Here is a 26,747-nt window from a genome sequence, read left to right as displayed (position 1 = left end):
TTTTAAAATAAGATATAAAAGGCAGTAATTAAGGAAAAATGGTAAATGGAACAACATTAAAATTAAGATCTGTTAAAGAGAACCCTCTTACACTATTGATGACAATGTAAATTGGTACACTCACTATGCAAAACAGCACGGAGTTTCCTTGAGTAAGTGAAAGTTGCTCAGTTGTGTCTGATTCTTTGTGACCCCATGGAATCGAGGTCCATGGGATTCTCCAGTCCAGAATACTGGAGTGGGTAGCCTTTCCCTTCTCCAGGGTATCTTCCCAACCCACGGATCGAACTCAGGTCTCCTGCATTGCAGGCAGATTCTTTACCAGCTGAGCCACAAAGGAAGTGGAGTTTCCTTAGAAAACTAAACATAGAGTTATTGTATAATCCAGCAACCCCACTCCTGGGCATGTATGTCAGAAAAAATTAAAATTCAAAAAGACACATGCAACCCATGTTCACAGCAGTATTATTTAAAACAGTCAAGACATGGAAGCAAGCTAGACGTCCATCGACAAACAAATGGATAAAGAAGATGTGATATATGTATGCAATGGAATATCACACAGTCATAAAAAAGAATGAAATAATACCATTTGTGGCAACATGTATGCACCTAGAGATGAGCATACTCAGTGAAGTCAGGGAGAGAACAAATATTGTAGGACATATTCGATATCTAAAATACGACATAAACGAACTTATGTACAAAACAGAAATAGACTTGACAGAGAACAGGCTTGTGGCTGCAAAGAGGGTGAGGAGCGGGGGAGGGAATTTGGGTTAGCAGATGCAAACTCATCTGTAGGATGGATAAACAACAAGGTCCCCCTGCATAGCACAGGGAACTACATTCAACATCCTATGATAAACCGTAATGGAAAGGAATATGAAAACGAATATATATATATGTGTGTGTGTATAACTGCATCAATTTGTTGTACAGCAGAGATGAACACAATGTTGTAAATCAACCATACTTGAATAAAATAGCTTTTAAAAAGATCTGTTTATCCAAAAATGCCATTAAGAGTTAAAAGGCAAACCACAGAGTAGGGGGCAAAGATACTTGCAATACAGGTAATCAGCTTGTTTCCAGAATGTGCAAAGAACTTCTATCAATAAGAAGAAACTGTAGAACATAAGAGAAAAGCTGGCAAAAGTCCTAGACATGTTACTTTCCCAAAGAGGACATCTGAACGGCCAGAAAATATATAAACAGATTTGTCAATGGAAAGCACAGGGAGAAAACTACACAGTCACCAAATTGGCAAGAATTTTAAAGCTGGAAAATACCAAGTATTGGCAAGGACGTAGAGCAATGGCGCAAAGGGAATTTGCACGCCCTGCTGCTGGGGGTATAAACTGATAGAGCTACTCTGGGAGGAAATTTGGCAATGTCTAACCAAACTTGATAAACACATCCAATGACCCAGAAATCCCACCTATAGTTAGATTTTTCCCCATAAACATGATGTTTATGTTTCATCAGGGCACTTGTATAAAAACGTCACCAGGACTTCCCTGGTGGCCCAGTGGTTAAGAATCCACCTGCCATCACAGGGGACATGGGTTCGTGGTCTGGGAAGACCCCACATGCCGGGAGGCAGCTAAGTCTATGCACCCCAATTACTAAGCCTGCACTCTAAAGCCTGTGGCCTGCAACAAGAGAAGACACTGCAATGAGAAGCCCATGCACTGTAGCGAAGAACAAGCCCCACTCAGTGCAACTAGAGAAAGCCCACGTGCAGCAACGCAGACCCAGCACAACCAAAAATAAATAAGTGATCTGTAAAAACGTTATCAGCAAAACCGCCCGTCACAGGCTGACACTGTGCTGTGCTGTGCTTAGTCTCTCTGTCATGTCTCACTCTGCGACCCCATGTACGGCTTAGCCCCCCAGGCTCCTCTGTCCATGGGGATTCTCCAGGCAAGACTACTGGAGTGGGTTGCCACATTCTCCTCTAGGCTAACATTAGGAACAACCTAAATGCTTGTGAACAAAAGGAGAGACAAATATATTGGAATATAATCATACTCCGGGATATTACATAGCAATGGAAATTAACCAGGTACACGCAAGGAAAGAATGTTACCCATGACTCCAAGTACTATATTTCATTCCAAAAAAGGAAAATTAAACCATATTTTTTAGGTGTGCACAATTAAAACGGTAAAGAAAAGTAAGGGAGTGAGTTCAGTGAAATTCACAAAGAAAGGAAGACACTGATATCTGGTAAAGGCACGTGAGGGAGGGTATTACACTTTGTGACTCGATCTGGGAATTCGTTTTACAGTAATTTGTTAAGCACCACATTTGTGCCTTATCACTTTTCTGTGTTTATTTTATTGCCCAATAGAAATGGATTGGGTAGCTTTTTATTGCTCCTCAGCACTGTGGCATTTATTATCTAACATCAGCTTCATCTCCCCTTTGAATAAAATGTTGACCAAAGAACATCTGGAGCCACAGGAATTTTTTATTGAGCAATAAAGCCTGGAGATCCTTCCACAGCAGCACGACTCCGTCAATTTCAGCCCTTTTCACGGCATGACATTCACAGTACAGATACCCAGCCCCCCAATCAGTGATACTGTGGTAGTCCCCAGGTTTCTCTATTACAAACCACAGCAATCATTTCAGTTCTTCATGCCTCTTCTTAACCTTTGACCACACAAGTGCCTTCCTCACTCTCAGCAAATGACACCATCTTCTACTTCACAGAGAAAATAGAAACCATCAGCTAAAAATATCTGGCCACCCTACCTTTAAACCGACCTATATCTCCACCATCCTCTACTCCTTCCTATTCAAGATGCTCAAGAAAGACCCACTGATCTAGAGATCTTCACGTCTAGTCAGTGTTATTCTGCCTTAGAGATTTTGTCCATGTAGGGGCTGGGCAGACCCAGGCTCCCCATTGACCAAAAGCCATGCTTTTACACTCAGTATTATCTCCAAGCAAGATAATTTCTTTATTCCTACCTCACTGCCTTTGCATAAGATTGCACTACTTCCAGTACAGAGTGATTTTTAAATGATTTTTCTGATCATTAAGTAGTTCTTTCTACTTTGTATATATTTTTAGTTTGCATAATAAAAGTTAAAATCAGTTATTACTTGATGAATAACACTGGTACTGTGTGATCTTGGTCTGCCTAGTAGAATATCTAAAACAGGATTAAAGTCGAGAGGGTATGTGTGACAGAAAGCTGTCAATAACAGCAGAAGTGATTTTTTTTTTAACTACCTCGGTCAAAAAGTCTAAAGCACTACTAATTTGTAATAAAAATTTTGACATATCACATCAGCCAGAAATAACTCAATTATTATAGTTTTAGGTGGAAAGGAAGAAAAAAAATTACTGAATCATGTGTGTGTGTCTGTCTTTGTTGAAAGCAGTAATCTGTTATGGCTTAAACATTCAGAAAAGACTGTGATTTTGTGTTTTGACATTCAAAAAACATTTTTTTTAGCCCACATTTCTTCCAGCCTCTGAATACCCCGTATGTATCTTTGATGTCATTACTCAAAATGTCCCATCATTACTCAAAATATCCCATCATTACTAGGTGGGAACTGCTAAGGACAGTGTTCCTAATTGTCCTAATTAATACACGAGTCACCCCTCACCAATGCTGCAACCTCTTGGGGACTGTGTAACGGATGTCCACTGGCAGGTCAGAGGGATGCTGCTGGGAGGGAAGGGATGAAAGCAGGGCTGACACTCCCTAAGGGTCTTCCTATTCCATAGCACCTGGACCCCCTCAGACTCACCTGACCAGTGATGTAGATTGGAAGGAAGATCCAGGACAGCATCAGCACGAAAAATAAGCCCTGCCCAAGAAAACAGAATCAGGACTCAGCTCCTGCCCACGTTGTGGTGACGACTTGGATTTCCTGATGTCTGGATGGAACCTGGTCTGGTCTGCCTCTGGTTCCATCTCTTACTTACTGAGTAACTCACCCTCCCTGGGCCATCACACCCCCATATTTAAACAGAACATGGGAATGAAGTGGGGCAGTGGCTCCCAGGGCTATGTCTCCTAAACCTTGCATATTCCACTTTGTCCCCTTGTGTTCCCTCCCCTCCTTGGGCAGGAGTTAAAACAAGGCTGTGAGGTCAGGCAGGCCATACTGATGAATAGCTGGTGATGCTGGGAGAGTTTACACAGGTCTCTGGGACTCATTTTTCTCACCTGTGCAATGACAGTAACAGCGCTGCCACTGGGTTGTTGCAAGGGAATCAATAAGACGATGCTTACCGAGCACTTATTATATTCCAGACATTCCTGGGCAAGCTTTACAAGCATGAAGTCATTTAATCCTCACAATGACCCGATATGGAAGGTACCATTATTTTCTCTGTTTTATACATGAGGCTCAGAGAGGTCAAGTAATTTGCCTAAAGTCACACAGCTTGTAAGTTTTAGAGCCCAGATTTGAATCTTGACAGTTTGGTTCTAATCCGTAATTGAATCCCATAATATGATGATGTATGTAGGGTACTTAAGTCAATGGTACAGGGTAAGCAATTAAAAAAATGAGTTGTTATGAAGATGAAGATCACTATTAATAAGTGCATCCTCTCCCAATCAGTAAAAATCGTATCCTGAATGAGCCTGCTACACAGAGAGTGTGTCTTATCTCCTGAGTATCTGCAGGCTGGCAAAAAGATCAAGAACCCTGGAACCACATAAGTTTTGTGATGGGCAATTGATATCAAGGCTATGGTTTTTCCAGTGGTCATGTAGGGATGTGAGAGTTGGACTGTGAAGAAAGCTGAGCACTGAAGAACTGATGCTTTTGAACTGTGGTGTTGGAGAAGACTCCTGAGAGTCCCTTGGACTGCCAGGAGATCCAACCAGTCCATTCTAAAGGAGATCAGTCCTGAGTGTTCTTTGAAAGGAATGATGCTAAAGCTGAAACTCCAGTACTTTGGCCACCTCATGTGAAGTGTTGACTCATTGGAAAAGACTCTGATGCTGGGAGGGATTGGGGGCAGGAAGAAAAGGGGACAACAGAGGATGAGATGGCTGGATGGCATCACCGACTCGATGGACGTGAGTTTGAGTGAACTCTGGGAGATGGTGATGGACAGGGAGGCCTGGCGTGCTGTGATTCATGGGGTCGCAAAGAGTCGGACATGACTGAGCAACCGAACTGAGACTGAACTGAATTGATATCTAATACACAGAAATACCTCCACCCCCAACTCCCACAGAACCTTGTATCTTCTGCATCTGCACAGAAGAGGCTCGTGCCTTCTTCACACACATATTTGCCTTGCGGACTCGCATCAAGCAAACACGGAGAAGCCTGAAATATGACCTGCAGATCAAATTGACTTCTGCTAACCAGGGGTGCCCTTGCTGATTCCTGCTTGTTCCTTCATAAAGCACCACTCTATATTTAGAAGAGCAGAGCGTGCATAAAACTGCCCCCCACCCAGGATCCACCTGTTTGGTAATCTTGAACTGACATTGCCCTGGAAACATACTTACATTAAGCTCGTAAGCAGTTACAGAAAGACCCGCAGCAGCACCTGATCCTGCCAGGCCAACGAAATGTCCACTTCCAACGTTGCTGGCAAACAAGGATGCGCCCACCTGTGGGGAAATGGACAGGTCAGATCTTGCAGCCAAGGTCTGGGGTGGCTTCTTCCCACTCCCCTTCTTCCCATATTCCAAAGGAACCAAGACAAAAGGAGAAAGTGGGGCCATCCCTACTTTATCTAGAAATTTTTTTCAAATTAGAAAAATCCTCTTCTCCAAGACTCTTTTACTTCCACCTTTAGGAAACTGACATAACAAATATGCATATCTAGGACGCCTAAAATGTAATTGTGCCCCCCACTAGGGTTGTGCAGTGCACAACTTGAACAACTGTATGCAGCATCCCCAGGGGTTAGGGAGGATAACAGGTGTTGTAGAAAGTGCTCCAGGATGAGAATCAGGAAGCCTGTGTTGTTCCTCAGCTCGACTTCTCACTTAGCAAAGTAGAGAGCCCTTCTAGTAGAACTCTAAGTGAGCAGAACAGTTCTTGAGGACCCCAGTTCCTGGACTTCATTGATTACATAAGACAGACCTGGGTACCTGGCCCCAGTTGGGCCAATTACATTCTCTCTCCTGGGAATCTGGACCTGGGAAATCATCTTCGCTGGTCCCTTAGACTGGGGGGCATGTAACCCAGGGCAGTGTGTGTGTAGCAAGGGGATGGGGTGTGGGGTGAATAGCACATTCATGTCTGCCACTCTGAGAGGAGAATGAAGACGACTTGCAGAAAAAGGCAGCTCAAGGGAGGACAGAACCAGATAGAGACAAAGACAGAGACAGATGATGGGGGGAGAAAGAGAGAGGGGACTGTTTGTGAGGGAACTGTGGTACCTCCCATTGACTTTCTAGTTCCTGGTTTTCATCTGACTCTATGCATTGATCTGTAACTATCACACTCTCTTGAGTGTTATAGCTTGGTAGTATTTTGAGGTAGAGAAGTCCTAAGTCCTCCAACTTTTTTCTTCCTTTTCAAGTTTGTTTCAGCTTCTGGGTCCCTGGTATTTCCATCTGAATTTTAGGATTGCCTTACCAATTTCTGCAAAAAAAAGGGGATGTGTGATGCAGATGGAATTATGACAGAGATTGTGTTGAATCTGTAGTTCAGTTTAGGGACTGTTGCGATTTGTCTTAAATAGATACTACTTAATGTGCCATTGTAATTCCCTTATTAGCTCAGGCAGCTGCAATGTCAAATTGATGGTTTTTTAACTAACACCGCTGCATAAAAAGCTGCTCATGCTGGGTGGTCATTGATTCGGATCAAATAAAGACAAGTTGTACAAAGGGCGCTTTCTAGAGTAAAACACTGGCAATAATGTGAGAATGGGGCTTTGAATGAGATCCAATCCTGTTCTAACCTACTGGTCTTCAAGACTACTGCAGAGTTGAAGAGAAGGGGATGGGAATAGAGCCAGGTGAAACACGGCAAAGCTTCCTATTCTTATTGCAATTCAGTGGTTTTTCTTGAATTAAAGCTCCCTGGGGGCTTCCCTCATGAAGAACCTGCCTGCCATTGCAGGAAACATGAGAGACATGGGTTCGATCCCTGGGTCAGGAAGACCCTAACCCTAACCCTAACCCCTGGAGAAGGAAATGGCAACCACTCCAGTATTCTTGCCTGGAGAATCCCATGGACCGAGGAGCCTGGCGGGCTATAGTCCTTAGGGTCACACAGGTCAGACATGACTCAAGTGACCTAACACACACACATGGGGGGTTCCCTGGTGATACAGTAGATATGAATCTGTCTGCCAATGCAGGGGACACAGGTTTGATCCTGGGCCTGAGAAGGTTCCACATGTCAGGGAGCAACAAACCCCGTGTGCGGCAACTACTGAAGCCCACGTGCCCGCAGAGCACAGCGACAAGAGAAGCCACCACAATGAGAAGCCTGCACACTGCAATGAAGAGGAGCCCCTGCTCACCGCAACTAGGAAAGCCCGTGCGCAGCAAAGACCCAGCGCAACCCCAAACGAATAAAGTAAATAAATAATTCAATCATTTTTATTTTATTATTATTTTTTCTTTTTATACGCTTAAAAAAAATTTTTTTATCACTTGACTGCTTTATTTATTTATTTTACTTTGCAATATTGTATTGGTTCTGCCACACATCAACATGAATCCGCCACGGGCATATGCGTGTTCCCCATCCTGAACCCCTCTCCCACCTCCCTCCCCATACCATCCCTCTGGGTCATCCCAGTGCACCAGCCCCAAGCATCCTATATCGAACCTGGACTGGCGATTTGTTTCTTATATGATATTATACACGTTTCGATAATTTTTTTAAAAACAAGCTCTCTGGAGGAAATTTCAAAGATCTTTACTCTGCCATTCCCGCTGACACCACCCTGCCTGTTCCTCTGAAATGTGACTTTTCCCCTCTTCCCATAAGCAACCCGCACTGGCTGATGGCTTGTTTTGACCAATATGATGTGGTGAAAGTGACACTGTGTGACTTCCAGGTCAAGCTCAACAGGCCGGCAACTTTCATTCTTGCCCTTTCGAGTCAAATGCCTTGTAAAAACCTTGGGCTGGGTCACTAAATGATGAAGGGCATGTAGAGAGGGAAGCCCCCGCCTTCTAGCCATCCCCACCAGAGCCACATCTGCGGAGGGGGCTGTCTTGGCGTCTAGCCCATCCAGCCAACAGCTAAATGCAGCCAAAGAGCGAAAGTGCTAAAGAGCAGGGGAGGAACCACCCACTCGCACCATGCAATCATTAGAGTAATACACTGAGATTTCCCTAGTGGTACAGTGAGTGACGGTCTGCCTGCCAATGCCGGAGAAATGGGTTCGATCCCTGGTCTGAGAAGAATCCACATGCTGTGGAACTGAGCAACGAAAGCCTGTGCACCCCAACTCCTGAGTCCTCACCCTAGAGCCCACAAGCTGCAACTACGGAGCCTGTGTGCCTAGAGCTTGTGCTCCAAAGCAAGAGAAGCCACTGCAATGAGAAGCTTGGGCACTGCAACAAAGAGAAGCCCCCACTCACTGCAACTAGAGAACGCCCAAGTGGAGCAGTGAAGATGCAGCATAAGAAATTAATCTTTCACAAAGATATGATATACTGTGTCTACTGTATATATATATAAAACTGAGTCACTTTGCTGTACAGCAGAAATTAACGTTGTAAGTCAGCTATACTTCAGTTTTTAAACAATAAATTTTAAAAAGAAATAATACACTGTAGTGATTGTGAGCCACTAACTTTGTGGGTGGCTTCTTAGGCAGCAATACCTAACGGATGCGCTTGTTCCAAAGCCCTTTCTCTTAACCACACCTCCTTTCCATTGACATCTTTCTCCTGAGTGAAGAAAACAAAGAAAGTTCCACAACTGCCCTTTCCTTCTCGACCTGGAGAAAGGTCATCCAAGCATATGAGCAAAGAAATGGATATAAGTATGCAAAAGCAGGCATACTTAGGTGAGCTGCTATATTCCAACTGAATTTTTTTTTTTTTCTTGAGCCCAGCATCACTCATGATAAAGACCATTTGACCAGCATTTCTTAAAGTTCAATCATTGCGGGATTTCCCTGGTGGTCTAGTGGTTAAGACTTCACCTTCCAATGCATGGGGTGTGGGGAGCTAAGATCCCACATACCTCGTGGCCAAAAACCCAAAACATAAAAAGAAGCAATATTGCAACAAATTCAGTAAAAACTGTCAAGAAAAAATTCAGTCACTGAGTAAGTACTTCTTTTGTAGCCATCTCTATGTCCACTACACCTGCACTGGTATTTACTCTATATTTTAACCTTATACTGACTTCTTTAACTTACATATATGATTATATATTTTATTATTTAACCAATTATTACATATTAATATAATACAGGCATATATATGTATTTACAACTTTACATGGAAAACCAGTATCGCTTGCTTTATATAGAAAAGAACCATACAAATAAAATGAAAATGAAAAAAAAAGTTATTAAATTTGATCTAGGTTCTCCAGACTACCAAATTTACTTACCCTGAAGCTTGCATTCTCTTTGTTAAACACAGATAAGTCAGTGCTAAAAGACCGGTAAAGCCATCTTAGTAGCAAACTGTGACCTTCTTTTATGTAACCAAGAGGACTAACTGAGAATAGGAAAGGCAATATTCCCACAATGTAATGTGATGTTATTCAATGTTGTGTCTGTGCACAACTGAAAAATGATGGTGCACCTGTTGTTCACATTTTAGGAAACGCTGCACTAGATTACAGGCTCCTTGAGGGTGAAGACAAGCTCATTGATGTCTCCTCTGTTTGGTGCAGCGCTGGACAGGGAACTGTTCTAATGAATTCACTGAATATACAATGCAGAGCTCATTTTTAGTATCTTTTGAGAACAGTGTGGTCATTGTCTTCAGACATTGTTATAGACCAGAGGCTCAGATACCTGTTAATCTCTCTGTATCTTACATCTTTTGGACTCCCTGCAAATGGGAAATGTCTTCTCTCTTTTTATTTGGGAAATTTAACACTTATAATAGAAGATCATGAATAAAATGATCATTGCTGATTCCTTACTCAGGACCCATGAAGCAGAGGCCTGTGTGCATATATGTGTGTGCATTTGTGTACACGTGCGTGCAAGTATGTGTGCATGTATGTATTTCCACAAACTGTGGAAAATTCTTCAAGAGATGGGAATACCAAACCACCTGACCTGCCTCCTGAGAAACCTGTATGCAGGTCAAGAAGCAACAGTTAGAACCTGACATGGAAAAACAGACTGGTTCCAAATTGTGAAAGGAGTACCTCAAGGCTCTATATTGTCACCCTGTTTATTTAACTTATATGCAGAGTCCATCATGCAAAATGCTGGGCAGGATGAAACACAAGCTAGGATCAAGATTGCCAGGAGAAACATCAATAACCTCAGATATGCAGATGATACCACCCTTATGGCAGAAAGTGAAGAGGAACTAAAGAGCCTTTTGACAAAGGTGAAAGAAGAGAGTGAAAAAGGTGGCTTAAAATTCAACATTGAAAAAACTAAGATCATGGCATCCAATCCCATCACTTCAAATAGATGGAGAAACAATGGAAACAGTAACAGAGATTATTTTCTTGGGCTCCAAAATCACTGCAGATGGTGACTGCAGCCATGAAATTAAAAGATGCTTGCTCCTTGGAAGAAAAGTTATGATGAACGTAGACAGTGCATTAAAAAGGAAAGACATTACTTTGCCAACAAAGGTCCATCCAGTTAAAGCTATGGTTTTTCCAGTAGTCATGTGAGAGTTGGACCATAAAGAAGACTGAGTACCGAAGAACTGACACTTTTGAACTGTGGTGTTGGAGAAAACTCTCGAGAGTCCCTTGGACTGCAAAAGACCAAACCAGTCAATCCTAAAGGAAACTAATCCTGAATATTCATTGGAAAGAGTGATGCTAAAGCTGAAGCTCCAATACTTTGGCCACCTGATGCAAAGAGCCAGCTCATTAGAAAAGACCCTGATGCTGGAAAAGATTGAAGGCAGGAGAAGAAGGGGACAGAGAATGAGATGGGTGGATGGCATCACTGACTCAACACACATGAGTTTGAGCGGGTTCCAGGAGATGGTGAAGGACAGGGAAGCCAGGCCTGCTGCAGTCTGTGGGCTCACAAAGAGCAGGACATGACTGAACGACTGAACAACAACAACAATGTATTTAGCAATGTCTTTAGCTCCCCTTGAATAGAGAATACTAATTGGGCTGTTGTATTTGTTATTTGGCTTCTCAACATTCTTTCCACCTTGTCTCAGTAATGGTCTCCAGCTGTCCTTCAGGGTCTAGCCCTTCTTATTTCTCATCACATATGCCTCAGAGCAGGCTCCATGCCCTCCAGATAAGGCTGTGAGTATGTGACCCAGGCTTGAGTTACTTAACACAGCTAACTACCTTGGTCACAGTGACTAACACAGAGATGGGCTTGGGACACATATTTTCCAGGGATCCTGCCATGGAGGCAGGTGCTTTCCCCATGCTAGGCTGGAGACGGAGAGGATGGAAAGTCTGGAGCAGTGGCCATGAAGTTGAGCTTGTTGACATGAAGTTGAGCTTGTTTGTGAATGGCACCCTTCCAGAAGAAGAGAAGCTGATAGAGATAGATAGGTGATAGACAAATAATGGGTAGATGGATAAATGTGTGTGCTTCATCGCTCAGCCCTGTGTCTGACTCTTCGCGACCTTATGGACTATAGCCCACCAGGCTCCTCTGTCTATGGGATTTTCCCAGGCAAGAATCCTGGAGTGGGTTGCCATTTCCTCCTCCAGGGGATCTTCCCAACCCAGGGATCAAACCCACATTTTCTGTGTCTCCTGCATTGCAGGCGGATTCTTTATCCTCTGAGCCACCAGGGAAGCCCAGATAGACAGGCAGATAGATGGAGAGACAGAGATTGATAGAAAGACAGATAGATGGGACAAACAGAGGGAGAAACCAGGTCCCAGTGATCACTTGAGCCCCTGTACCCTGCCATACCTGAAACCAGACCAACTCTAGGTTTTTCCCTTGGGTGAGCTGATGGATTCTTTCTGTTCAGACAATTTCGAGTTGGAGCTAAGTCTTCTCTAGTTTAGACTGTGACTTCCAGACAACATGGCACCAGAGAGTCCCGAGAAAGCAAAGGCTAGACAGAGTATCGGGACTTGAAGTGTCTTTTAATTGAACCAAAGACTACTTACTGGCCACCACTGCATGTTGCCTCCAGCTAGAAAGTAGCCTTTCACGGTGTCTCTTGTGGTCTTCACCGTGGACTGAAACAGAGAAGAGCAGTGGGCAAAGGAAACGTTAGCAATCAGAGGCACCCCCGATGGTCTAGTCCCAGAGTATAACCTGGGAGTCCAGCAGGCCAGATCCAGACATCAAATATATTTGGGGGTTTGTTTGGTTTGGGTTTTTGTTTGTTTGTTTTTGTAAGAGTCCCTGAGCAATACTTCCTATGGCTATTATTTGCATGAACTATCTTACTTCACAATTTTTTGTACCATGCAGCTTGTGGGATTTAAGCTCCCCAATGAGGGATGGAACCTGGGCCCTCGGCAGTGAAAGCACGGAATGCTAACCATTGGATCACCAGGAAATTCCCTTAACTGTAATTTTTTTTTTATTTTTAAGTGAGGGACTTCCCTGGTGTTTCAGAGGCTAAGACTCTTTTCTTCTACTTCCCTAGTTAGGGAACTAAGATTCCACATGCACTGTGGTGAGGCCCCAAAATAAAAATTTTAAATTAAAAAAAAAAAAAAGCCTCTCAGGTCCTTCAAAAAAAAAAGTATAGGTGATGTATGATATTATGTAAGTTATAGGTGATTTACAATTTTTAAAGGTTGTACTCCATTTATAGTTATAAAATACTGGCTATATCCTCTGTATGGTGCAATATATTCTTGCAGCTTATTTTATGCCTAATAGTTTGTACCTCTTAATGCCCTACTCCTGTATTTCTCCTCCCCTCTCCCCACTGATAACCGCTAGTTTCTTCTCTATATCTGTGATTCTACTTTTTTGTTCTTTTTGGTTTTTTTCTTAAGATTGTTTTCTGATGCGGATCATTTTTAAAATTCTTTATTGAATTTGTTTCAATATTGCTTCTGTTTTATGTGGGGGGTTTTTTTGTTTGGTTGGTTTTTTGACCATGAGGCACGTGGAATCTTAGCTCTCTGACCAAGGATGGAACCCACACCCAGCCAGGGAAGTCCTTTTACTTCTTTTTAGCTTGTACTTTTTAGATCAGATACGTTTTGTTTGGCCCATGGTTTGTCTTTTAATAGCTACTTATCTCTTTGTTTCTGGCTGTGTGCAGTTTTGGTTGTGGCACCCAGGTTTCTCTCTGGTTGTGGCACGTGGGCTGAGTAGTTGCGGTGCACGGCCGTAGTCCCCCCACAGCAGGTGGATCTTAGTTCCCCTACCAGCGATAGAACCTGTGTTCCCTGCATTTGAAGGCAAATTCTTAACTGCTGGTCCATGTGGAAGTCCCTGTTTGATGTCTGGTTTTTAAGATTTTCATCTGAATCCCTTAGAGGAGACAAACTCTTCAGGTCAACACCCTCCTACAATTCCCTGCCTCACACATAACCTACTAGGTGCCCCTAGACATCTGAGTTTTAGACCATGGTTTGTCTGTGACAGCCCACAGTGGATGTCATTTATTGAGTATCAGTACTATGTACCAGGGGGCTGCCCTAGTGACTCAGATGGTAAAGAATCTGCCTGCAATGCAGGAAACCCAGGTTCTATCCCCTGCATCGGGGAGATCCTGTGAAGAAGTGGCAACCCACTCCAGTGTTCTTGCCTGGAGAATTCCATGGACAAAGGAGCCTGGAGGCTACAGTCCAGGGGATTGCAAAGAGTCGGACACAACTGAGTGACTTTCATTCAGTCACTCACAATGTGCCAGGCTCTGCAGTAAGCAGTTTGAAGCATCATCTCATTTTAATCCTCACCAACTCCTGTGAGAGCTTCCCTGGTGTCTCAGATGGTAAAGAATCTGCCTGCAATGCAGGAGATCCAGGTTCCATCCCTGGGTTGGGAAGATCCCTTGGAGGAGGGAATGGCAACCCACTCCAGTATTCTTGCCTGAAGAATTCCATGGACAGAGGAGCCTAGCAGTCTATAGTCCATTGGGTCACAAAGAGTTGGACTGAGCAACTTTCACTTTCAGTTTCTATGAGGTTGATGTTATCAAGCCAATCTGATTCGTGAACAAACCAAGGCTCAGAAGTAGTCCCTTATCAAGTGCCATATTTCTACAGAGAGGAAGACTGAGAACTCAAACCCAGGTCAGCCTGACTTCAGAGCTCTTTAGGAGTGAGCTTCTTGGCCCTAAAGGTACTTTAACAGAGACATTTGAACCAGTAAGTGGTAAGTTGTAACTTCTCCCAGCTCTGGGTGCAGATATTGGTAAGAGGAGTCTTACTGGACGGGAGATGACATGAAATGATATCTTTTCATCCCTGCAAAAGATCTTACTATAGCAAACAGACACTTTAGCTCATTCCTGCTGAATCCTGACACAGGAAGTATTTTCCAAGAGTAAAGAACTCCTTGTGCTAAAAGGGATCATCTAAATCCGGGGCTCCCCAAACCAGTACTACATCAGAGTCTCCTGATTATCTTGTGAAAATACAGGTTCCCAGCAACTCTAACCCTTATTCTAACTCTGCCTGTACTCCCTAATCCTGATCCCAATCCTGTCTGACTTGAAAACCTTTGAGTCTTAGGACTTCCCTGGAGGTCCAGCAGTTAAGACTCCACACTTTCACTGCACGGGGCATGGATGTGATCCCTGGTTGGGGACCTAAGAACACACAAGCCATGCAGTGCAGCCAAAGATAAAGATAAAAAAGAATCAAGTTCTACTTACTGTAAGGCCTTGAGCCAGTCTCTCCCTCTGACTTGACTTACCCATAGTCCAACAGACAGGACGAAGAGGAAATACAGAATCAGCACTGCGATGTCGCCTGCTTCCAGCGTCCTCCGGGAAAACGCCTCCAGGGGATCTGACTGTGTGAGTGGAGGGCTGCTGGTGCTGCTCTCCATGGTCCTGAACGAACTCTTGCAACGCTGTGGAAGTGCAAATGTGTGTCACATGCCAGGACCCGGTGCCACTCTTCCCGCCCTCCCTGTAACTGCCTCCTTGGGCAACCAAGCAGGAAGACACATGTGGAAAGATGTGTGATGGAGACAGACCTCGGGAGCGCAAATCCATCCGTTCTCTCTCTCATTCACCCAATATTTACAAGGAAGTCACATCCAATCTACAGTTAATGTTCACCAGCCCCACCGCTCACTTGGCAAAATACAAAGAAAAATAAACAGCTTAAGTAATACAGATGTCTCACCACCCTCTTCCACGTATCCAGGAGTGAGAGAAAAACAGGACACCCGAGTCAGTCTGTTTCCCTGGTACCTCGTAGCCGGGTGAGAGTCAAGCCAGCAATTTTGTCTAAGGCTCAGCCAGTCAATACTATCTTGTGTCACTGCTGGATATGCCCATAAAATGTGTATGTTTATTTATTTTTAAATTTGTGCTTATTTTTTATTTTGGCTGCACTGGGTCTTTGTTGTTGCGAGTGAGCTTTCTCTCCTCGCAATGCATGGTTTTTTCACTGTGGTTGCTTCTCTTGTCGCAAAGCACCAGCTCTAGAGTGTGCAGGCTTCAGTATTTGTGGCTTGCAGGCTCTAGAGCACAGGCTTGGTAGTTGTGGCCCACAGACTTAGTTGCCCCGTGGCATGTAGAATCTTCCAGGACCAGGAATGGAACCTGCGTCCATGCATTGGAAGGTGGATTTTCAGCCACTGGACCAGCAGGGAAGTTGAAATGTGTTTATTTAATAAACATTTATACAGCACCTGCTACATGACAGGCATTATCCTAAGTGTTTCTAACCTTGCAAAGTAGGCAGCCCAATAATGGGGTAACGCAACTCATAGATAATAACACAATATGATGTTTCATACATGTGAATGTGTATAATGACAGGCATATTAAGGATTCAAGCCTAAGAGTCATCCAGTTGGCTTCACCCCTTACTGGCCCCGAGAGTTTGGACAATTTCCTAACTTCTCTAGTTCTTTGCATTCCCATCTGAAAATGGGACAATAAGAGGTTGCATTTCACAGATCGTCGTGATCTAGCACCTGTGAAGTGTGGAGAACAATGCCACACACAGTTGTGCTCAGTAAATTATAGCTGCTATTATTACTATTACTAATCTTCTACAGTAGGCAGTGAGGCAAAGACCACCTAATTTTACATGGAGGAAAACAGATGATAGTATATGAGCTGGGTTTTGAAGAATGCATAGGTGGTCCTACATGCCATGAGCAGGGATGCAGGTACATTCCAGGCTAAGGCAACAGTATCCACAGACATTAAAGATGTGAATAAGCATGTCATGCTTAAGGAACCATCAGATTCTTTCCTGAGGATTAAGATTGGGAGCAGGGAAGTGGGTAGTGAGGCTCATTACTTATGAAGGCATTAAACCAGCTCTTTGATGTCATTCAAAGTTTTCTGTAAGGTCAGTAGTTTTCTTTCTACAGAAAGCAGATATCATCATCTTCAGATATTATCCCCTGTTTCTATAACAAATATTTTATAATACTCTTTTTACTGAATACTGAAATGAAACTCATAGATAATGTTACCTACCTACACACATTTTAAAAAATCAATATAAAGCTGTATTATAAAAGAGAAATAAAATAACAGCAATTTATGGTTAAAATGATGGAAAATTCAACATATAACTGCTCCATCTGATGCAAAGGGGGAGTCAGATCCTTTTACCTATTACACTGAGTAAGCTTTGAATTTAAGAGGAATAAGAGAACTGGAATCCATTTGATTTCAGAAGCACAGAATAAAGTGTGACTCTACAGAGGAAAACCAGATTTAACCATGTTTAAATCTGAAAAAAAAATGCTTTGTGATTTTAAATGTTATAAAGAAATCCAAACAACTCCCATGATATACCATGTTTTTAACTTAAGGTAGAGCCCTCTGAGAAATATCAGAGACAGCCCCGATAAAATAAAAAGCCGATACATTTTTTAAACCATTTTTAAAAAAATTAAGTACAGTTCATTTACAATGTTGTTAGTTTCAGGTATATAGCAAAGTAATAAATATTTTCAGATTCTTTTCCATTATAGGTTATTATAAGATATAGAATATAGTTGTCTGTGATTTTAATGTAAAAGAAAGCCCAGAACACTGTTTTGTGCAAACTGCAGATAAGTCTGCGTGCTGTGCTGTGCTTAATCACTTAGTCGTGTCTGACTCTTTTCGATCCTACAGACTATAGCCCACCAGGCTCCTCTGTCCACGGAATTCTCCAGGCATGAATACTGCAGTGGGTCGCCATGCCCTCCTCCAGGGGATCTTCCCAACCCAGGGATTGAACCCAAGTCTCCTATATTGTGGGGATATTCTTTACCATCTGAGCCACCAAGGAAGCCCAAGAATACTGGAGTGGGTAACCTATCCCTTTTCCAAGGGATCTTCCGGACCCAGGAATCGAACCAGGGTCTCCTGCATTGCAGGCAGATTCTTTACCAACTGAGCCACCAGGGAAGCCGCAGAACTGAGAGAACCTGGAGATTAACTGAGAGAGGGGAAGAACTGGGAGCCATTTCCTGCTTATAACCAGAAACACCCAAAGGTGGAGTAGCCTGGTCACCTGGGTGACACATTCCTGGTTCTTAAAGCAAGGCTTTTCATTTGCAACACTACTGGCATTTTGGATCTCGTAATCCCTTGTCATGGGGGAGCTGCCTGGTGCATTGCAGATGTTTAGCAACATCCCTGGGAGCCACCCACTCGAGGCCAGCAGCACCTCTCCACAGCTGTGGCAGCCACAAATGTCCCCTGTGTTGAAAAGCACTGCCTTAGAACCCAGGAGGAGACTAGAGACATCCAGTTAGAGAAGATGCCTCAGGGGGGCGCTCAATAACCTTTAACATCCTTTCCCACAGCAAGTACAGTATTGAACTTCTCTCCCTAGGCCTGGGCCTTGCTCTTCTGTTGAGAGGATGCTCACAGCTTCTCAGACCTGTGAGAATATCCAAACAACCACTGATCCATAACACTGATCCAAAATGGACAAACAAGAGAATGAGGGAAGGAAGGAAGATGGACCAGCCAGTATCAGGCAAACCCAACTCACTGCGGCAGGAGTATGCCGCAGAAGCCCAAACTCCATCCCAGGTCCTCCCTCAGCCCTCCCTGCCTCAGTCAAGCTTAGGTTCTACGATCATTGTCATCAGTCCAATGGGATGGTTAATAACCTAACTGAACCAGAAAACTTGCAAGAAGAAAGTGAGAAGGGAAGACTGTGCCGGAGAGCTCCCAAGGGTGGAACCAGAGATTCATAAAGGAGGCTCTAACCTGGAGGCAGATTTGGAGGCTTGAAAACAAGGGGGCTAGATGGTCCTTAAGGTCTGACTCGAGGGTGAAGCCCTTCTTGGATAAGCAGTGTTCTTACCGCCACTCCACAGACAAGGAAGTGGTGTCGCATGACTGAGTGCCCAAGGCGGGGCTCAGTTCCAGATCTGATTGCAGAACTGTGTGTTTTATTTTTATTTTTCAATTTTTTTTTTGACTATGCAGTTTGTGGGATTTTAGTTTGAACCCTCATCCTCAGCACTGAAAGCATGGAGTCCTAACCACTGGACTACCAGGGAATTCCCTGACCATCCTTTTTAAAAAATTATTATGATTAAAATATAGCTGATTTACAATAGTGTGTTAGTTTCTGGTGTGCAGCAAAGTGATATATATCCTTTTTCAGATTCTTTTCCATTATAGGTCACTCCAAGATATTGAAGATAGTTCAATACAGTAGGCCCTTGTGGTTTGTCTGTTTTATATATAGTAGTATACCTACTAATCTTAAACTCTTAATTCATCTCTCCTCTTTTCCCTCTGGTAATCATACGTGTGTTTTCTATGTCTATGTCTGTTTCTGTTTCATATGTAGATTAATTTGTTCATTTTTTTTTAGATTCCACCTGTAGGTGTTCTTTGATTTACTTCCGTTGGTATGGTCATTCCTAGGTCCCCCCGTGTTGCTGCAAATGGTATTATTCCATTCTTTTTTATGGCTGAGTAGTATTCCACGGTGTATATATACACCACATCTTCTTTGTCCACTCTGTTGATAGACACTTCTGCGTCTTGGCTACTGTAAACAGAGCTGCTATGAATACTGCATGCCTCCTTCTGAATTCAAGTTTTCTCTGAATACATGCCCAGGAGTGGGATCGCTGGCTCATATGTTAACTCTAGCTTTTTGAGGAACCGCCATACTGTTCTCCATAGTGGTTACACCAATTTATATTCCCAGCAACCGCATAGGAGGGTGCAGAGCCTGCATTTTCAAACACTTCAACTACTTTCAAGTACCCTGCTGCTTCCAAAACTACAGACTTGAGGAAGATGAGGACTAAGGGTGGAGAAAGCAGCTTAAGGTGGAAATTTATATTGAACTGGGGAGTGGGCCGGCTTGTCCTAGAACTCCGCAGGTCTGAAAGGGAGGAAGGGGAGGAAGGAAGCAGGGGCATTAGACAGAATGGTGAGCCAGCCCTCCCCCGTCCACAGCCCGGCTCCCAGCTGCCCCTTCCAGGCCTCTGCCTGCCAGGCACCGAGAGGGGCAGGAGCAGATAAACAAGCCATTCATCACCGGCTCTGGGCAGGCTGGCACTGACTCCAGGCTCTTCTCGAGTCCCAGGGAGGTGGGGCCCTGCCGGTGGCCAGGATGTACGGCTTTCTTCAGGATGGGAATAGGAGCTGCAACATGGACCAGAGAGGCTGCAGAACCCAAGTGCTGGAGCCTTGGCCACATGTCCCAGGGGAGCCCTCCACATGCCCTCGTACAGCAAAGCCACTGTACAGCAAAGCCATCACTGTAACAGGGATCATCTCTAAAGCTATTTATTGAAGTTATGGGCCTGGAACTCAGTTTGCATTGGTCCTCTTACTCACCCTGGTCAGCCTGGTGAGGCAAACACACTTGTTGCTATTGTTCAGTCTGAGTTGTGTCTGACTCCTTGTGACCCCCTGGACTGTAGCCCACCAGGCTCCTCTGTCCATGGGATTTCCCAGTCAAGAACACTGGAGTGAGTTGCCATTTCCTTCTCCAGGGGATCTTCCCAACCCAGGGATTGAACCCAAGTCTCTTGCACTGGCAAGCAGATTCTTTACCACTGGGCCACCCAGGTTATACTTTCATTTTACAGGTGGGAAATGGAGCCACCGTGAAGTAAGAGTGAGCTGGGTTCAGGTCACGGCTGTGCCAATGGCCTCTGGGTCATAGGAAGTGCAGAGGTGGGATTCGAACTCGGGTCCTGAATTGAAGCTCATTGTAACCCTATACTGACTTGTCTCTTTTTTCCTCTCTGCCCTTCTCTCCTTCTTTCCATCCTCCCCTCCATCTACTTGTATCTTTGCCACAAACATTTATTAGGCACCAGCTGTGTGCCAGGCTCTGTGCTAGGCCTTGGGGGACAAAGTGGTGATGACAGTGAACCTGGCCCCCGTCCCCAGTCCCCGACCTCACGAGATCTCACCCAGCCCCCGACCTCGCGAGATCTCACCCAGCCTGTTGCAGTCCCTTGCATGCCCAGAGCTACCCTCTGCACTGCCCCAGAGGGCTTCACCTTCAAGAACGGAACCACACTGTGGGAGGCCAGGGTTAACAGGAGTCTATGCAAATCAGGCATTCTAACAACGGCCCTGTTTGCAAGAACACCCTGCCCTTACAGCTGCCAACTGGCCCAAGAACAGAGGAAATTCAGCAAGCAGAGATGGCTGCTCAATGCTTTCCTTCTGGCCGCTTACATAACTTGCCAAAGCAGATGTGGAAATTTTCCGAGCCCCAATGCTAGGCAAAGATGGGCAAGCATCCCCACAGCAGGGTGGGGGCTCTGACTGTCTTCACTGCATCTGGGTTTCTTAGGCTGGCTCCTCTGTGTGCATCTACTGGTGGGGATACGTTATTTTTCCCCCCACATTATTCTTTACGATGTGTGTGCATCTGAAACATTTCATAACAAAAGAAAAAGAGACAAACGAAACAAGATTTACAACATAAAACCATACATGTATGTTAAATATGGATACATGCTGATGGGAAAAATAGTACCAACTATTTTGCCAGGATGCAGGCCTATTTGCTGAAGAATAACAAACACGTTACAGGGACAGAGAATGAGAGAGACGGAGAAAGAAACCAGGGAAGAATTCTGCATTGGCTAAAGATGACAATAAGTGTCTAGTTACAAATTTTAATTATTGGAGCTTTTAAAAACTCCCTGGGAAATAGATGCACTTCAATCACCTGTAAAGATGTTAGAACTGCATTGCCCGGTTCAAATCCCAGCTCTACTTCTCACTAGCTCTGTGATCTTGAGCAAATAACTTCTCTGAGGCTCAGTTTTCGCATCTATAAAATGGGGATATTAATCAGGCCTATGTCACAGTTTTGCTAAAAGCATTGATCAAGTTCATTATAGAATGTGATCAGACCTACTAGGTCTGACCTCATCCTCTTTTTTTCATTAAGCATTTATTTATTTATATTTACTTTTTGGCTACTCTGAGCAGCATGCAGGATCCTAGTTCCCCGACCAGGGATCAAACCCAAGCCCCCTGCAGTGGAAGCACAGAGTCTTAACCTCTGGACAACCAGGGAAGTCCCAACACATTCTTCTCGCAAAACCATTAAAAGAAAGAAAAAGAAAAAAAAGAGCATGGAGTCTGTGGTCATGCAGATCCTGGCCTCTACATGTATGAGTCTCATTTTAAGCACATAGCGCCCCTAAGAGGTCAGGTCTCTGGTTAACCCCATAGAAAGCCCAGGCTGGGGCCCCAAGGTCACGCCACTGGTAAATGACTGAACTGGGACTTCCAACCGGGGCTTGATCTGCAGGTTCTCAACTACCGCTCAGCATGTGGACCCTTAGCAGGGAAAACTGCAGAGGTTACCACATGGGCCCACACAGGCTGCACCTCTCGGGGCCGACAACCCCTCACATCCTTTTCTTCCATTCCCCTGTGAAGGTAACTGCCCCTTCTTCAGCCACTAGCCTGCCCTTTGGCTCAAATTCAAAATGATGGTAGAGGCAGCCCCATCAGAGGGAGGGGGTCAGTACTGTAAAGGCTGAGTGGGGCCATCAGAGCCTCAAACAGCAGAAGAGAGGACGGAAGGAGGACCACTTCTGGCCTGCTCAGACAGCTAATGCCACACAGTTTGTTAGGAACAGGTCTCTAGAAAGAGACCAGAGGACAGACTCCGGGGGTCTCTGGGCTGAAGCAGAGGCTGGGACTGTCCCCTCCTGCTAGAAAGAGCCACCTCCCCAGTCATTAGCAAGAAAACCATGGGCACGGTAGGGCCTGACAGCTTTCCACAAAGAGTCCCTGTGGGGTTAACAGGTGTGAGTGCAAGGGACACTGGTGTGAGTCTTCTTCTCCAGCCCCTTCCCCACTTCAGTGATGACCTTGTCTCATGACTCCTAGAGAGAACAGATATCAAAAGAGCACCTTCTGAGCCCAGACCTGTCCATCCAAGTGCCGGCATGGAATCTCTCATGGAGTCTCAGCTGTCATCTCAAAGGTAACTCATCCAGCACAGAGATGGTGATCTTCAAGGGCTTCCAGTCTGTTCCATCTCCCTAAACGGCAACTTCGCCCACTCTGCTGCTCAGGTCAGAAGTCTGAGAGTCATCCTCAAGTCTTGCATTCATTCAAATTTGTGTTCATTCATTCTTGCATTCATTCACTCATCCAGTGGCCTGTGAGCACATCTTACACGCCAGGTACTGTGTCTAAGCACCAAAGATGCTAGACCTGGCAAACATACCAAAAAAGACGTTATACTGTCTCTTATTCACCTCCCAGAATCTCAGTCTCCCAGAATCGACCTGTGACTCCATTCTGTTGTATGTCCAAAGCAGAGCTGGACTCCATCTATTTCCTCTCACTTCACTTCTCTTGCTTTTATTCAAGCCACCATCACTGGTGTCTAGTGCAGAGGAAGAATCTTGCCTCCCCAGTGCCACTCTTGCTTCCTTGGAATCCACTCCCTTCACGTGGAAGCCAGAGAGATCTTTGAACATAAATCAGATGGGTTCCTTTTCCTGCTCAAAGCATCTCAGCGCCTGCTGACTTGCTCTGCCAGCCCCATCTCACCCTGGTCTTCTTTCTAGCCCATGGATGCTACTTCTGCCTCAGGGTCTTTGCCATTCTGTTCCCCCCACCCGGCATGCTCTTCCCTACACTCTTGGCTTGGCGAACTCCTACTCATCCTTCGGGTGGCACCCTACTGTCACAGCCCCAGAGGAGTCGTCTCTTGGCTTCAGTCTAAGTTGGATGATTTGCCATCATAACAAACACGACTTCCCATCACTGTTGAATCTAGCAGGACATTTGATTTGTACGATTCTCTCATTACCACTCGTTCCCACTGCACTGTAAGCTCCACAAAGGCAGGGGCTCTGTCTGTCTCGCTCACATCGTGTCCTCTGAGCAGGCACTCAATGCGTGTGTCCTGAGTTGCTTCAGTCATACCTGACTGTGTGACCCTGAAGACTAGAGCCCACCAGGCTCCCCTGTCTATGGGATTCTCCAGGCAAAATACTGGAGTGGGTTGCCATGCCCTCCTCCAGGGGAATCTTCCCGACCCAGGGATCAAACCCAGGTCTCTTATGTCTCCTGCATCGGCAGGTGGGTTCTTTACCACTAGCGCCACCTGTGATCCCCATGCACTGAGCAGACTTGTATAACAAACAAATGGGAGATTTTCTGAGCCTTTGCTGTATACTCGCAATTGTGACCCAGCTTGGGACTGTCCTGCCGGTTCAGTGGTTGACTGCATGCTTCCAATACAAGGGGCACAGATTCAGTCCCTGGTCAGGGAACTAAGATACACACACACACACACAAAATTGTGACACCCCCCCCCTCACCAACCACCACCCAAAGTCATATCCTCAAGATGCCCAGTGAAGGAGAGCATCTCTCCCACCTGCTCCCCAGAATCGTCATGAAGGCACCTTTTGAAAACCAGACTTGGTGGATAAGCTCGCAGCTGTCGGAGCTGAGTCTCAGCTTCGCCAGCTCACTATCTGTGCAGCCTTGGGCACGTTTCTTTCCGTCATGGTCTCTGCTGTGAGTTAGGGTGGCTGGGCCAGCCATTCCGTTCCACCACTCAAAGCTCTCCGCACGTGTCTGCCATGTACCAGTGACTCCTATTTGCTTGCAGTTAACAGCAGCCGCATGGAAGTCACAGGCAGTGCCCCCTCCGTCTCCTCACCCCCTCACCCCCTCCCCCCTACCCCTCCCCGGCAGTGTTTCGCTGTTTATGTAGGTATTTTCGCACCTGCTTATCTCCTGGGGCCTCATGAGTCCACTACACCTGTGGGCTGGGCCGCGCTGAGGCTCGCACTGTGAATTGACAGATAAGGAGAAATGCTCACCCCAGAAGCCTGAAACCGGGTAAGTGGAGGGTCTGGGACCCCGGCACGGCCTGGTGCTCGGGCTGCCTCCGTCCGTGTGCGTGGGGCAGGACCGCCCCCTCCCAGGAGAGGAGCTCTGCGCCCCTCACCCTGTCTTTGGCCAGTGCTGCCTCCGGTCCCCGGAGTACCTGACCCCCACCCCCGTGTGCAGAATGGGTATCAGTTTGGGGGCTGCGGGGGTGGCAGACGATATCTTACCTGTCTCTGGGTGCAGGGCCCACCTGCTCTGGGTACCGGCGGCGTCTGAGGCGGAAGGAGACAGAGCTGGCCGTGAGGGGGGCGAAACTTCTGGGCTCCTTTTCCCTCGCAGCCAGAGTTTGAAAGGACAGCGGTGGCCTTCCCTCCGGCCCCGCCTGCTGAGAGAGGCTCCTCGAAGGTCAAACTCCAAATTCCAGCCTGGGCTTACTGCAGGGGTTAGAGGAAGCGTCAGTGATCTCCCCTAGGGCGGTAGGAGAGGCCCCGGGCCAGCCCCAACCCTGAACTTGAACTTGAACTCTGAGCAGGCCCCGGAGGGGAAGATGGGCTGACCTGAGCCCCGCCCACATGGCCCCACCTCCTCACCTGGTGGGGGGCCCATGGCAACGAGGGGGCGGGCAGCGGGTGCCGCCCCGGGCGCGTCCTGCCCCGCTTGCCCACTCTGCCACTGGCCCGCCTCCGCGCTGGGGACAGGCGGGCTTGGGACGAGCTGGAGGCGGGGGAGGGGAGAGGCTGGCAGGGGACGCAGGGGACAGAGGGACAGTCCCAGGAGGGCACTCGCGGAGGCCCCACCGCTGGGGCAGCACCAGTAACAGTGACCACCTTTGTTCGATTCCTTTGCCCTGCGCTCTCCAGACCGAGGCAGGACAAAGGCAGACGCCTGGAGCCCAGAGGAGTTGTCAGGAGTGACTGAGACGGTGGCCAGGGGCCCACAAGACCAGGACAGGCAGTAGGGGACCGCGGAAAGCTTGCACTGGATGCTCAGAGCATTCCAAAAAAAAATTTTTTTTTTTAAAGAAAAAGATAGTTACTAGCGTTTGCAAAACAAGAGATTGGATGACTCTGGATTTCCCAGTTTACTATAACAATCTGAAGATCTGGCCATTCCACACAGCCGCAGGACAGCCACTGGCTAGAGCAGGGTGCTGGCCGCCCACCCCCCTCCTCCACCACAGAGGCCACCTCCAGCCTCCTTCTCTTGACCTTGGCCCTGGGTGGGGGCAGCCTCTGGCTCAAAGCAGTTCGGAAAGCATGGTGAGAATCAACGTGCTCCAGGCTCCATTCTAAATTCTTCCACATCTCTGCTCACTTGGTCTTTCCAACAAGCCTCCTGGACTGATAGTATTATGTCCATTTTACTGATGAGAAGACAGAGGTAGAGATGGGTGAGTGGCTTGCCCAGGTCACCAGCTGTGAGTGGCAGAACCGGGATTTGAACCCAGAGTGTTTTCTTCCAGAGCCTGTGGAGGTGGCTTAGAAACAACCTCAGCGGACAGAGGCGGCCTGGATACACAGACACTCAGCAACTGGACTGGCATCAGCATGAACAGGGGGCCTGCCTAGAGGGAAAGATGGACAGAGGAACAGCTGGAATCGGAGAAGGGGGACTGGAGGATAGACAGCCGGCAAATGGACAGCCTGAGCCTGTGACCGCAGACTCAACACCAGAAAGGCAGAACTGGCTCCATCAACCCGAGGTCCAGTCCTGGCTTCGTAGGGGCATGTCTGGGGGGCCATGGGCACGTTCTCCGGTCACAGTGCTACAAAGCACACAGATGAGCAAGAGAGCCGGACGGCACTGTGGTGGGTGGGAGAGCTATGGCCCAGCCATGGCTCAGCTCCAACTGGGGGAACACAGGCCAAATGGGGCCAGACCTCCTAATCGTTCTGGAAAAATGAGGTGTCCACAATTGTAGCCTCATGGTTACTTATCTATGAGGGCTGATTGCCGCCCACTGGTCCCTGGAACCTCGCTTCCTACAGTTTCTCTCATTGTCCAGCTTCTTTGGCTCTCGTTTGATACTGTAAAGAATAGAAGATGGGGTTTCCCTGGTGGTTCAGTGGCTGAGACTCTGCGCTCTCAAAGACAGGGACAGTGTAAAGGGACAAAGAAGGTGATTTAATAGTTAATTCCACGAGGGGAGTGTAAGTAGAAAAAATATGAGAGACCCCTGTAAGTTAATGATCGCTCAAGAGGGCAGGTTTGCTCAACCACAAA

General features: G+C 46.1%; 1 protein-coding gene across 2 annotated transcripts in view; it reads right to left on the bottom strand.

Moving 5' to 3' along the window:
- The window catches only part of SLC5A11 (solute carrier family 5 member 11), a 57,717-nt gene extending 32,508 nt beyond the window's left edge, over nucleotides 1-25,209 (bottom strand). The window contains exons 1-6 of one of the 2 annotated variants that reach the window (XM_069570381.1): nucleotides 25,115-25,209; nucleotides 24,752-24,958; nucleotides 14,942-15,100; nucleotides 12,223-12,294; nucleotides 5,502-5,606; nucleotides 3,775-3,834 (exon numbers count right to left, since the gene is read on the bottom strand). In XM_069570381.1, the coding sequence (XP_069426482.1) occupies nucleotides 3,775-3,834; nucleotides 5,502-5,606; nucleotides 12,223-12,294; nucleotides 14,942-15,076 (372 nt within the window). In that variant the 5' untranslated portion in view covers nucleotides 15,077-15,100; nucleotides 24,752-24,958; nucleotides 25,115-25,209. Of the gene's footprint in view, nucleotides 1-3,774; nucleotides 3,835-5,501; nucleotides 5,607-12,222; nucleotides 12,295-14,941; nucleotides 15,101-24,417; nucleotides 24,487-24,751; nucleotides 24,959-25,114 lie in introns of those variants that run through there. The other variant, XM_069570382.1, reaches the window with a different exon arrangement.
- Between the last annotated feature and the right edge of the window lie 1,538 nt (nucleotides 25,210-26,747).

Source organism: Ovis canadensis, chromosome 24 (genome assembly GCF_042477335.2).
Source record: "Ovis canadensis isolate MfBH-ARS-UI-01 breed Bighorn chromosome 24, ARS-UI_OviCan_v2, whole genome shotgun sequence".
Taxonomy (NCBI): Eukaryota; Metazoa; Chordata; class Mammalia; order Artiodactyla; family Bovidae; genus Ovis; species Ovis canadensis.
Note: the sequence above shows the minus strand (reverse complement) of the source record. Positions and strands in the feature narration are given on the sequence as shown.